This window comes from Salvia hispanica, chromosome 6 (assembly GCF_029641045.1).
Source record: "Salvia hispanica isolate PSC_SH4W2 chromosome 6, Shi_PSC_v1, whole genome shotgun sequence".
Classification (NCBI taxonomy): Eukaryota; Viridiplantae; Streptophyta; class Magnoliopsida; order Lamiales; family Lamiaceae; genus Salvia; species Salvia hispanica.
In genome coordinates this window covers 40,512,140-40,525,639 of record NC_142697.1, presented here as the reverse complement: position 1 = coordinate 40,525,639, position 13,500 = coordinate 40,512,140, and the positions used below count along the sequence as shown (strand labels likewise).

The window sequence follows — 13,500 nt, the reverse complement described above, 5'->3', positions numbered from 1 at the left end:
GTGTTTTCATTTTATATACGAAGTTCAAACATAATATTTTCTGGTTGTTGGAATAAATTACACCATAAAACTATATATACTTCATCAACAAATATATTTAATTTACTTAAAAACACAAAACACAAACAAGAAAGTAATGGATCCCAAATTGAAAAAAAAGATGAGTTAGAAGCTTATTTATGTGAAAGATAAACATAGTTTATAAAAGATGAGATACATTTATAGCTAAAACTAGCTGCAAAAGCAACAAAACACTACAATGTCGTTTCCATATTAAAAACTCACATGTGTCAGTAACATAACAAATAGAGTAGAAATTAGGTTTTATTTATAACTTTAAAAATTTAACAAGAATTGAAGGAGTATTCTATAGTGGGGGTATTGTGTGCAGGCTCATGAATGGCAACGTTTTGTTAAACAATTGGACAATTCTAAGTTTCTAACCAATTTATAATTGATAGTCATTAAGTAAAATTGGGTATGACTAATTAAGTAGTGTATGCATAATGATATGCTACAGTACTAAAAAGATAGCACAGTCAAATCCATCACATCTTATAACGCGGACATATTTTACTAATTAGGTGTTTAAGTTGTGTCTTATTAGTATATAGTACAAACTAGCTAGACATACAATTACATCATAAAAATAATCAATTAACCTCCTAAAAAATTAATTAGCACGTTGATGTAAGAGAATATAGCTAGGAAATAGGATGAATAATGGGGCGAACACGAGATACATTAGTAATGCCTAATTGTCGTATAGGATGAATGGTTGCTCACCACTTGCTAAATTTAGCCACTAATTAATTACACCCTAAACCATAATCACAGCTCTAATGATCATCAATTAGCCACCCTACGCCTCAACAAAACTACAAAAATCTATGAAAAAACTGCTTTATTTTCATGTGTAAATTATTATAAGCAAAAAATGGGTAACGGTAAATTTAATAGGGCGTAACGAGAGAGTGGGTGTGGGAAGAAGAGAGCACAAATATCAGAAGAAGATAATCCAAAGTAGCACAAACCCCACTGATTATGACTATATTTAAAACATAAATAAAAGGCCCACTGCACCATATACAAACAAAAATTAAATCCATATATAATACAGATATGAAATCTTAAATTAAATGAGAAGCTGCTTGGTCAATGGCTATTGACCAGCTCAGTTTGCGCACCAACACAATAGTGCACAAATATTATAATTTATTTTGAAATGAAAAACTTGGGAAAACATAAATTAATCATACAAATGGCGTAATGTGACCGTACACATATATCCAATTATTCATAGCTTGGGAACGTGAGAAGTCTTCAGGCTGCCGATGGTTCTGCGTCTGCCAAGTGACAAACAAAGGTGAGATAAATTAATTTAAATATTTTTTTATTATACTAGTATTAAGATAAATTGCAATTTAAATATTTGATTTTGGGGTGTATTTGAGCTAGAACTACTTTAAAGCTCTAATTTACCAGAAGTGGTATGCCGAAGATTGAGATTAAATTGCTATGTTTTGAACTGATAAAATAGGTGCTAAAATAGAATACATATTTGTAATTTTTTTGATACTTTAAAATAGTAAGACATTTTTGATTATAAAAAATCATATTAATAAATCATTTTCGATATAAAAATAGGCATACATTTCGCAATTATTGCGCTTTAACTATATACCTGCTTCCCTACGCCTTATAATGTTTGTCTCAATTGAACTCTCCAAAAAGAAATACTCCATATACATGGCCCATTGGAGCAATTTGGTTGGGGGGTTTCTTTCAATTAATATATTTACTTTTTTGGGGACATAATCCTGTCATTTTCTTTCTTAAATGCCTGATTGTAACGGCATTATCTTTCAGATTTAATTTGTTAGTTGGAAGGTTAATATTATTTTTAATTTTCTTTTAATATTTAATAAGCATACACTTTGGATGCTCTGTTCTGTACATATGCTAGAGTGGAAAACTGGGCCCAAAATATTAACCGTTTATGTATAGATGCTAATTAATCAATAATTGATAACACAAATTAAATAAGGAGAATATGCAAATAATAAAAGGTAAAAAATTTAATTTACTTGGAATCGGAATGAAGACAGATGTTGCTTAAGAAAGAAATTCAATGAACCATACGATCTTGAATTATTGGGAGTTCATAACTTCCAAAAATAGAAAGCCATCATTAGTTACCAAACATCCAAATTGCTGTGAAGCAAATATTGGTGTATGCCAATAAATGATTGAAAATCCCCATACTTTAATTCATGATTCTATAATTTATACATTCGCACATACACACTAGTTGAAATTTTGTTAGTGATCTGAGGCACATGACACCGATTTTTCTATAGAAAAGGGCAAACAATTCTGATGAAGAGGCTCGTGACATTAATTTATACACTTCAAAAACTTGAAAGGAGTTAGAAGAGCAATAAATATAGAGCTAGAGTGTAATAAATAGGCTCACTCGACTTAAATTTTAGTGATGTATTGGTTAGGCTAGGTGTAACATGTGTAGACACATTATTTAAAACTTTATAATTATATTTTACTAAGAAGATTGGTACTGTACAATATGCTAAAAATGATTTCACGTGTGTTGAAGGGATAAAAAAAATATTTCCCTTTAAATTCCTCATTTTTTATGTAAAAGGATTTTACTACTATTATTTTTTCATTACTAAACCTCAATGAATAATGCCTTTGTAAATAAAAATAAGACCAAAATAATGATGAAGAGGATCCTATTTAGCTGACCCCTACCTTTCATACTCTCATGTACCTAACCTGACACTATATTCTACATCAAAGCTCACATGCATGATAAGGTCAAATATAGGAGTATTAAATTATCAATATACAAAGATACATGGAGTACCTTTTGTGGTTGAAGATGATGATGATGATGATGATGGTGGATCTTGATCATCTGGTGGTGGGATAGCCACACCAGGCCAATCTTTGCACATACAATGCTTCCCTTTTTCAATATTTGCATAAAGTGAGGTCAAGTGCTTTCCACAACCTGCCCATGAATATTTCCCACATTTCTTGCAATCCACTCTAATACACATTTTGATTTCTTGGAATCCTCTCATGCTTATCGTGTTAAAATTCATTTATATAAGACCTCATTTTCATCAAATTCATCGATGAAAAGCACCTTTGTCTTTGAAACTAACGACTTAATTCTTCTCTTGTTATCCCACAACCCAACAAGAAAAAAAAAACTCTCATTTTATTGCTCCATTTGTTTGTTTGCTTGCTTGTGTTTCTCCCTTTTGGACTCTTGGGTTAAGACTGTTGTTCAATAAAATTAATATATTGAACCAATGATCACTGGCTATAATTGAATTAATGTGACACCAATCAATCAAGACTAGCTATAGTAGTAACATTTTTTTGATATATTTAGATGTGAAAGAGTGAGTTTGACAGTAGAATAGTATTTTGTTAGGAAGTAAATCCAAATGAGATGAAACAAAAGTTGTTGAAATCTTGAAGGTGTTAGTTATGATTCGACCATCACATGAAAGTTAGTGATTGTTGATATGAAATTTGGACGCCTCAGGAAAAAAAAATATTGTCGTGGTTTCTGTTAGATCTAACTGTTGAGGGTTTCAATTCGGACAGTTACTGAGGATTGGAAGCATTTCGACCTTACTATATAATCTAACAGTGCGTTCTTTTTTTAACTTCATCAATAATTCAAACTATTCCAAGGATTGGCAGTTTCTATATATTTAAGGATATTAAAGGCTTTGTTTTAGCTATTTTTATGTGCTTTTATATAGAAGCAAAATACTTAAACTATCGAGAATAATGAGCAAATTAAGATTCAACAGAGCAACAAACAAGACTTTTTTACAAATTAAAAACACATACAAGAGCCAAAGCAAAAACACCCCACAAGTTTCTAACATCTACCTTGACCCACAACGTTATGATAAATCAAAAGTAGGAAGGATAAGAGGAAGGAAATAAAACATCCAAACGACAATAGAAACCAATAAAGCAGTCAAAAGCAAATCAACACATCCTCAAGATGAAGAGAACATACATGTGAGACGTTCGCCATACTCAACAGTCAAATCCCAATTAAAAAGTGTGATGTAGCAAATTTTGACAAAGACTTAGGATCCATATTCAGACCCTCCTTCTTCCCTTATGATTCCCAGGTTTTGCTCTAGCAATGTATTCAAGTACCAAGACGCCATAACAACAATTTTTTCCTTTATCTCCCAGTTTAGTTTGAAGCCTTGGAATATGAATTTATTCTTTTATATCCAGATAGACCAAAATTCTTATAGTGTATTTTCCAATAAATTAAATAACATATTGTTATTCTCTTTGACTTAAGAATCAAGGTCTATTTGATTTAAACTTAAAGTCTAATATGGTTTCATGTGTATATATGTGGATACGTAACTTTGACTTACTATGAGTGGGAGGTATGTATTAATCTAAGTATTTTGTATCTTGGTTGATAGCAACTCTACTAAAAACTATGCATGCTGATTAAGTTTAGATACAATAATTAGATTGAGTGGTGCAATAATTAAGCTTTCAGAAACTTTAAATAATGAATAAATATCAAATATCTAAAATAAAGTGGTTTGTTAAGTAAGATACAAGGCCCAGGGAATCTCTAAATCAGAGGAGTAAGTCGATATTCATAATCCAGTTGAATGAATCATTTATTCATGAATTAATTTTTTGTTGTGTGCAAGAGCATGTGAAACAAATTTATTATCAAGCCCAACTTAATTACTTTAATTTGACTGAACAAGAACACTAGGCAAAAGCCCAGCTAAATGAATAAGCTAGATAACCAAGCCTGACCCACTAATAAACGTTTCAAAAATGCTATGCTCCATATACTATTAAATGCCAATAATTAATATCCAAGTGGTCGTGCCGGAGTGGTTATCGGGCATGACTAGAAATCATGTGGGCTTTGCCCGCGCAGGTTCGAATCCTGCCGACCACGTTACAATGTTTTTTTCATTTTATAAAACTGCCAATTATTTGAAATGATCTAAACTGGATTATGACTCTTGAATTAAGTTGTGAACGACTGAAAGTCCGCTAACTAAAAAGTTAACAAAAAAGTCATTTGACAAAAAAAATTGGTTTTAAAAAGAACAAGTACAAATGATTTTTCACTAGAGTTTCTAAAAGCATATGGCACTCCTTGTCACAACATTCGTCCATGTCCACTCTCTACATTGTTAGACGGGCACAAATTAAACTTGTACTCTTCTCCTTTTGTTGCATTGGAAATGAAATACGCCTTATGTTCCATTTTAGCAGTGTTATTTGAGTTTGACACGGATTTTAAGAAATGTAAAAAAAAATTGGTGAAAAAAGATAGAGGAATGTGAATCTTACTTTTATATACTCCCTCCGTCCGCCATTAGGAGTCCAGTCACTTTTGCACACTCGTTTTGTAAAAATGATAATAAATAGTTAAAGTGAAGAAATGGTAAAGTAAGAGAGAGAATAACTTAGAATGTGGTGCCTATTGTCATTCATGGAATATTCCAACCAGTACTCTTAAAGTGGAACACCAAAAAATGATAAACCGGGACTCCTAAAGTGCGATTGAGGGAGTTGTGTTTTTGCACGGGTTTTGAAAAAATGATACTCCCTCCGTCCCCGATTAAGAGTCACACTTTTTTATTTCGGTCCGTCCCCAATTAAGAGTCACACTTTATTTTTACCATAAATAGTAAGTAGGTCTCACATTCCACTAACTCAATTCACTCACATTTTATTATAAAACCAATATAAAAAATGGGTCTCATGTTCCACTAACTTTTTCAACCAACTTTTCTTTACATTTCTTAAAACTCGTGTCCGGTCAAAGTGTGAATCTTAATCGAGGACGGAGAGAGTAATAAACACTTAAAATGAAAAAAAAGAGTAAAGTAAGAGAAGAGAACAATGTAGAGGTGTATGAAATGAGAAAAAATAAAATACTCCCTCTACGGCTCTATACTAAAATAGATTTCACACTTTCATTTTTAATTTGTCCCACAAAAAATGTCGCATTCTTATTTTTGGAAAAGGTTTTGTGTCTCACATAAATATGCTCCCTCGTCACATAAAAATAGAGACATTTAGGACCGTATGAGTTTCAATACTATAGTAATTAGTAAAGAAAGAGAGAAATAAAGAAAAAATAATTAGAGTATGGTAGTAAAGAATGGAGCCCATCTCACTAAAAAAAAGTTATCAAAAATTGTTTTAGACCATTTTTATAAGACAAATCGAAATTATTAAAATTCTTTATTTGTATGGAATAAGAGTATAAAATATAGTACTGTACTAGGAGTAAATCTCTATGATTTAACATACAATTATCTCCTAAAATATTATGTCATCTATGGATGTCAATCTAGCTCGAAACCTATGGATCGACCGGAATTATCTGGTAAAATCATAGGGTTAGGCTGGAAAATCGCAACCCATATTCAAAAGCGGGCTACAAGGGCTAACCCATTCGGGTTGGCGGGTTATGCGGGCTGATCCGGGTGGGTTGTGGATTAGCCACAGGTTAAGCATTTAATATAAAAATATAATTAAAATTTTGGATTATACACTTATAAGAAGTATATTTGGTAATATCAATATTAAATACAACATTGATATGAAGAATATATGATAATTATGTCTTCTCTCTCAAATTGAAAGTTAGAGTTATATGAAATGTAGTCAGATTCATTTGTACTATTAATTAAACAATGTGTTTATCTATTTTGTTTCAATTTTGAATTGCTATTATGTTCTTTCTTTCTTTTGATCACTTTGACTATTTGCAACAATCTGCTTTTAAATAATTTAGAAGATTGGATAGGATAGAGAATAACATATAAGATTACTATTGACTCGAATAGCCCGTGGGTTAGTTCGAAACCCAAAAATTTAGGATTATGGCCGAAAATTTAAAACTCAAAAAATTCACAACCCGAATAATCCGCATCCGAATAGCCCGACAATCCGAGTGGATTGGCCCGAACCCGAGCGGATTAGTCCAATTGACATCCCAACAGTGTCATCAGCAAGTACTCATCCAGAGAATGAAGGTATTAGAGCATCCGCAATGGTCGGCTAGCGACCGGCTAGCCGATTCGTCGCGCTAGCCGAACCATTGCAATCAGCGAAGGCGATTTTGGCGAGCGGATCGGCATGGGCTGGCCGATCGCTCGTCGCTGGCCGAAGCGCTAGCCGATCGGCTAGCCGCCATTGTGGAGGCCCGATTGGCCAGCGCCGATTTTCAATTTTTTTTTTTTAAATCATATATAAACGCGATTTTCGTTTCATTTTCATTTGCACCACTTGTTTTAACGAGTTTTCTCTCTCTCTAACTTTCTGTACAAGAGCATCATCGAGCGATGGATCACAACAACGAGTCCAGTCCGGCGACGAGCGGATCTCAGACTCCCACAGTATCCGTGGGATCTGGATGGGGGCAGATGGGCCCGGGGTTTAACATCCCTTGGAATCAGATGATGGGAATGATGGCTGGTGCGCCGGGGGGGGGGGGGGGGCGATGGGGGGGAACCAGGGGGGTATGACGTGGGGGATGCCGGGCGACAAGCAGGGGAGCGGCGGGCAGTCAGCGCCCGGGTGGGGGGGTATGCCCCAGATGCAGCAGCAGATGATGCTGCAGCAGATGATGGGGATGATGTGGCAGGGGGGGATGCCGCACGATATGCATCCCGGGATGCCGGGAGGGGGGGGGGGTGCAGGGGTCACCGGGAGGGGACGCGGTATATCTGTTGGGATAATCGCAGCGGAAAATGCAAAACAAATAAATCCACATAAGAATCTATTTTGGTGATTATGTGGGTCGATTCAATTTCATGCTTGAACATGTAGAGACATATAATTGCGCAATTAATCACATAATTTAATTTAAATTATGTTGTTGAATACTTACAACAATGATTCTCCAAAGAATCGAAGTGGCTTGCTACTTCTCCACGTGTAGATCTTGAAGCTTGATTGTGAATGCAAGACCAAAGATCTTCTAACCTATGACCCTTAACTCTATAGATATAAATTCCTTGTGGGAGGAATCTCTTAGAAATTATAAGAATCTTGAAGGAGAAGACAAGAAAGCCAAATGTGGAGGCTAGGGTTTGTAATTCCCTTTGTGTCTCCTCCTTACATTCTTATTTATAGAGTTTATGATGGGCTAGGTTAGGGATCTATGGGGCTTGGATTGGGCCTCCCCAATTGGACCTTCTTTACTAATTAAATTATAACCCATAATTTAATATAAGGCCAATGGAATATTTCTTGTGTCACTATAGAAAAAATATTGACCGCTCATCCAATCCGTGATTACAAGCAATCCGGGTTAACCTCTTTAATATATTATTTCCCGTGTCTAAGACTTTCTATATCCATTAATTAATTTGTAGTCTGCTATAGACTTTAAATTAATTAATATCTTTATTTCCAAGAGTTTGTCTAGTACGAGATGTATATTAAAAATATACTTTTCCTTTTCTATTTGTTCTTGGATTAAATTCAAACCGGTCGGGTTTCCGAATAATAGAACTTCTCTCGAACACCTCTTGGGGATATAGTCAAACCGCGCAGGCACACGATTCAATGTAATAATAAAACTGACACCATACTAGTTATTAATTACTACTACCTAAGATAGCAGGAATATTGGGTTACGAAAAACCCGCACCTATTGATAAGTCAAAGCAGCGTATGATTAAATAACGTGTGTCCTATATTATTACAAAGATTAGGAAATATTAAATCTCCAAGACATTGTCTTACAGTAGATAGCAACAAAGACGTGTCTATACTTTAGATCCATTCAATGCTATACCATACCAGTGCCACTAGTCATTCTCAAGGTAAAGACGACTTTCGGATGGACACTGCAACCTTTCACGATAGGTAGCCAAAGCCTATCTAGGTTGTGAAAAAGTTTTACTTCTACAAGGTACCGGTTGGGCCACCTACTGTGATGACCTGTTCCACGACCCAACCTTCAATGTAGAAGACTTAGACTGATTTTACTTTCCGGCGTTTTAATTATATAATTTAATATATAATTAAATACGGTCAATACCCATTAAAGTAAAATACACAGTGTGAAGAAAAAATTTATTATTCTCATTAAATGAAGAGTGTTTACAATATACAAGCAATTTATCAAATTCAAAAACTCGAAAAATGCTTTTTAGTATATATGTTCCAACAATATCGGCCCTCGCTTGATTTTTTGACGGCTTCGTCTCACACGTCGACCCCGGTGACGCAGTTCTCTGGCGATGACCTTCTGTCATTGCATGATATGGGGATCGATCTCGGGGACGATGATACTCCCGTTCCAGCGACGCCGACCGCGCCGAAGAAGAAGACGAGGGGGAAGGGGAAGGGCAAGGCGGTCGGCGAGTCATCGCAGCCCGCTGCCACTGGCCGGAGGAAGTGGACGGAGGATGAGTACGCCGGGGTGGCCAAGGGGTGGTTGGAGGTGTGCGACGATCCACTGGTTGCGAACAACCAGCGGGTCGTCAACATGTGGGCGAAGATCAGAGCTGCCTATAAGAGGCACTGCCCGCACGGGAAGGACTTCAGCAACGAGGAGGTCCGGAAGGGGTGGGAGCGCACCAGGGCCGCGGTGGGCCGTTTTGCGAATTTGTACGCCAACGCCCTCCGTCAGCTCAGAAGTGGGCAGACTGAGGACGACGCCCGGAGGATAGCCGCGAGTCAGTTCCCCATTGGAGGGTAAGTATAAGGAGTTCACCTTCTGGGAGTGCTTCTTGTTGTTGAAGGACTCCGAGAAGTTCCGGGCGGGGTGCGACGCTGGGTGGCCGAAGAAGCAGCGACTTAACTATAGCGGCGACTACAGCGGCAGCAGCGGCGGATCCCACGACCTCCCCCCGGATGCTGAGGAGTTTCCATCCCCTCCTTCATTTACTGGTCGCCCCCGCCCGGTTGGACAGAAGCGGGCGCAGCGGGCTGCGAGGGGCGGATCCCCCCTATCGCCCCGCGAGGTCCAGTCCTCCGCCCTCCCAGCCGCCCCACTCGAGTACACTCTCCATTCGCGTAACCAAACACGGGCTCAGATGTTACAGGTCTTCCGAGAGTGGAAGAACGCCACTGACCCCACGGAGAAGAGGTTTCTTTACGAGATGCTCGAGAGCATGCGTGCTGATTTAGAGATTGCGAGGTCACGGCTGGGGGGTTCCGACGTGGGCTCAGATACCACGGGTGGCGGCAGCGGCGACGACGAGGACGACGGCGACGACGATGAGGAGTAGAGAGTGGCGGGGCTCGTGTGTTGAAGCCCTTTTTAAAAAAAAAAAATCATGTACTTTTTTAAAAAAATCTTTGTACTTTTTTTTTAATGGAATGGATTATTTTTTCCCGTAAAAATGTAGTATATTTTGAATTATTTTTATTGCGGCTGGCCTATGCCTGGCTTAAATCTGGTGTGGCAGGTGATTTTTTTAGTGTTGCTGATGTGGCAGGGGAGAGAATGACTGGCCTATGGCTGGCCTAAGCACCATTGCGAATGCTCTTAGTACCTACTTAAAAATTTAATTGTTAATTGTGAGTAGGGCTTTTGGTCTTTTCAGTTGAGAAGCCCGGAGAAAGACAGACCACACAGATGAAATTAAAAGGATGAGTTTGTTGATCTCGGCAAAGCTACGCCATGGCCTCCACAAACTCCTTGGTCGCAGCGCAGATCCTCCCTCCGCACAACCCCGCTCGCTCCGCCAAACATGCGGCGCTGCTCCCCACGCGGCGGCAGTGCCTGCTTCTGCTCAGCTCGGCGGCGGCGCTGAAGGCGGCGGAGTTGCCGTCGAGAGCGCAGGATATCCCGCTGTTCGGGCTGAGGAAGAGCCTCCGCAAGGTGGAGGAGGAGGCGGAGGAGATCGTGAAGGAGGGCATCGAGGCGGCGGACAAGGGCATCGAGGCCACCGAGAGAGGGGTGGTGGCGGCTGAGAAGGAGCTCGAGACGGTGCTGGCCTTCGGCGGTCTGGCGCAGGCGGGGGTTGTTGCTGGAGCGGAGTTGCTTGGCGTCATCATCGCCACCTCCATTGTTAATGGGATTCTGGGGCCGGAAGCTCGGAAATCATGACATTATTTGTAATGTTACAATTTCATTTATGTATGTCTAGTGCTTGTTTAATTTGTGTTATGAGAGAGATTCTTCGCCTCTTAATTCATCTAGGTATTTGATGATTCTCATATTTATACAGTGTACTAGTACTACAATACTTCATTTGCAGAATAGTTGAGGCATGTTTCTTTTTTCACCGTCACAAAGAAGTTTAATATCACAGCTTTCTTCTCAACTTTTTCAGCAGAAGGGATGAGATGAAAGCTTTTTGAGCCTTACAAATTCATTTCACATTCTTCTCTTTTCTGGCTTTCAAGCATTAAGTGCATAAAAATATCCATTGTGTGAGAAACTGAGAATAAAAGAAATGGATTACTTCAGTCATTCCATGTTAATATACTCTTATTTGTTTGGGACATTCAACATAATACAATTATTTCTACTTTTAGCAAAAAAAAATTATACATGTTCTCTTTTCACTTTACTTTCTCTTTTGTTTTATTTTTCTTTTTCATTTCTCTTTCTTTAATTCACTTCACTTTACACACTAAACATCAGCATTTCTTAATCTTTGTGCTGAAAAGAAACCTCTCTATTATCTTGGTACAAAGGCAGTATATATCTACACCTTTTAGAGCTATCTACACCCGATTAGTTATATTCTTGGATACACTCCCTTTGTACATGATTAGGACCCATGATTTGTCATTTGGGTCAGTTCGCAATTAGGTGTTTCAGTTTACTTTTACTAAAAATAGTTATTAGGTCACACATTCTACTAATGCATTCCAACACATTTCATTGTAAAACTAATTCTTCCGTAGTATATAAAAATGAGACCTACATTTCACTATTTTTTTTCATACATTGTTTTTTTTATACTCTTAAAATCTGTGACGAATTCAGCCGAGACCGTTAATCATAGACAGACGGAGTAATGGCTTGCCCGTTCAATCGCCAACCATGCCTAGGTTTTTGTTATGCTATTTCCCCTTTTATCTTACTCCATTATTTTATACTCCATTTGTTGATTGGATTAGAGTTAATTGGACTAGTTAGGTAAACATGGGAGATGTCTCTTCAATTCAACAAACAAATTCTGAGGCATTGCTGCACATACAATATACTCCTAGTACATTTATAACTTGATTATTTGTAGTTGTGCATAGCATAGCACACTAGTCATGTTTCCACGTGCTTAGAAAATAAATGGAAAATGCGAGAGTTGGTAGTAGAGTAGTGAAGCACTCAGTGAATGCACAACGATTCAGCAAAGCTAATTCAGATACCCATGATTGGTCGATACATAGTGGACAACATCAGCCAAACTAATTTAAGTTAATTCTGGTAATTTTTGTCCAAATTGTTGGTGGGAAGTAATATAGCATTTAATTAAAACCAAAATTGTAGAAGACGTGGCATTGGCATTGTTTTAAATAGAGCAAATTAAAACAAGTTCCCCTTCACCAAAAGTTGCATCACATTCACACCACATACAAATATAACAATTATGAATACCAAATGCTGCTAGTGATAGTGATGTGAAATCTCCTACACAAAGAATTCATCAGATTCAGATTCAGGGGAAGGTGAAAGCATCGCCTCGTTGAAGCCATTTGTCATCGGATTCATCTGCAGCTTCGACGACGGCGGAGATAGCATTCTTGACTCTCGTCATGGTCTTGTGGTGGCGGAGCCGCCTCAGCACGGCGTCTCTGTCCAGACGCTGCCTCGACGGCTTCAGAAGCAGCTGGCTTGAGACTGAATCCATCCAAACCTCTTTCTTCTGTGTTTCATCACAGAATGAAGCTTCATTTTGGGAGAGCATAAATGCCATTGATTTGATTTCTTCAACAATCTGTAATAATAATTGAACAACGTTGGAATATATGATTGAGTATATGTTTGTGAATTGTGAGTGTGTTTATATATAAAGAGATTAAATAGTTGATCTGTGGGCCTGTTTGAGAGACTGATTGGTTGTTAGTATTAAAAAACGCTGGTGGTTTCATATTCAAAGTGTGGGCTACGTCTTTTAGTGAACCTGAAAAACCCACTCCGCATTAAACAATAATTCAATTTCTATAGTTTAAACAAATTGTAAGCAAAGTCCTAATTTTCTTACCTTTTTTTCATTTTGTGACATGATGTTTAAGTCTCTCTTTTTTAATAGTCGCATAGACCATGCATGTTTGAGATTTGCAATTATTGTTATTTTTTATTAGTTTAATACTATTGCTCTATCTATGTCACTATTTAGGTATAGCAACAAATTCAACCTCATGAATCATAGTTTGATTACAATTTTAACATGTATTCTTATGATGCCAGTATCTTTCTTTTTGTCGAAAAATACCACTTGTTGCCAGCCTTTATTTTTGGTTATC

General features: G+C 37.5%; 1 protein-coding gene, 1 long non-coding RNA gene and 1 other non-coding gene across 3 annotated transcripts; 2 read left to right on the top strand and 1 right to left on the bottom strand.

Moving 5' to 3' along the window:
• Positions 1 to 1,112: 1,112 nt before the first annotated feature.
• LOC125203744 (uncharacterized) lies at positions 1,113 to 3,180 on the bottom strand. The gene is made up of 2 exons (XR_007173432.2): positions 2,888 to 3,180; positions 1,113 to 1,346 (listed from the first exon to the last, which is right to left on the bottom strand). It is a non-coding gene; the product is annotated as an uncharacterized LOC125203744 (long non-coding RNA).
• A 1,737-nt stretch (positions 3,181 to 4,917) lies between these two features.
• On the top strand, positions 4,918 to 4,999 carry TRNAS-AGA (transfer RNA serine (anticodon AGA)). Its single transcript has one exon. It is a non-coding gene; the product is annotated as a tRNA-Ser (tRNA).
• Positions 5,000 to 10,649: 5,650 nt separating this feature from the next.
• YCF37 (homolog of Synechocystis YCF37) lies at positions 10,650 to 11,309 on the top strand. Its single transcript, XM_048097213.2, has one exon. The coding sequence runs from the start codon at positions 10,703 to 10,705 to the stop codon at positions 11,129 to 11,131; it is 429 nt and encodes a 142-aa protein (XP_047953170.1). The 5' UTR covers positions 10,650 to 10,702; the 3' UTR covers positions 11,132 to 11,309.
• Positions 11,310 to 13,500: the final 2,191 nt, after the last annotated feature.

Excerpts from the sequence above, each read along its gene's own strand:
- YCF37 (XM_048097213.2), top strand. The coding sequence starts at position 10,703 with ATGGCCTCCACAAACTCCTTGGTCGCAGCGCAGATCCTCCCTCCGCAC.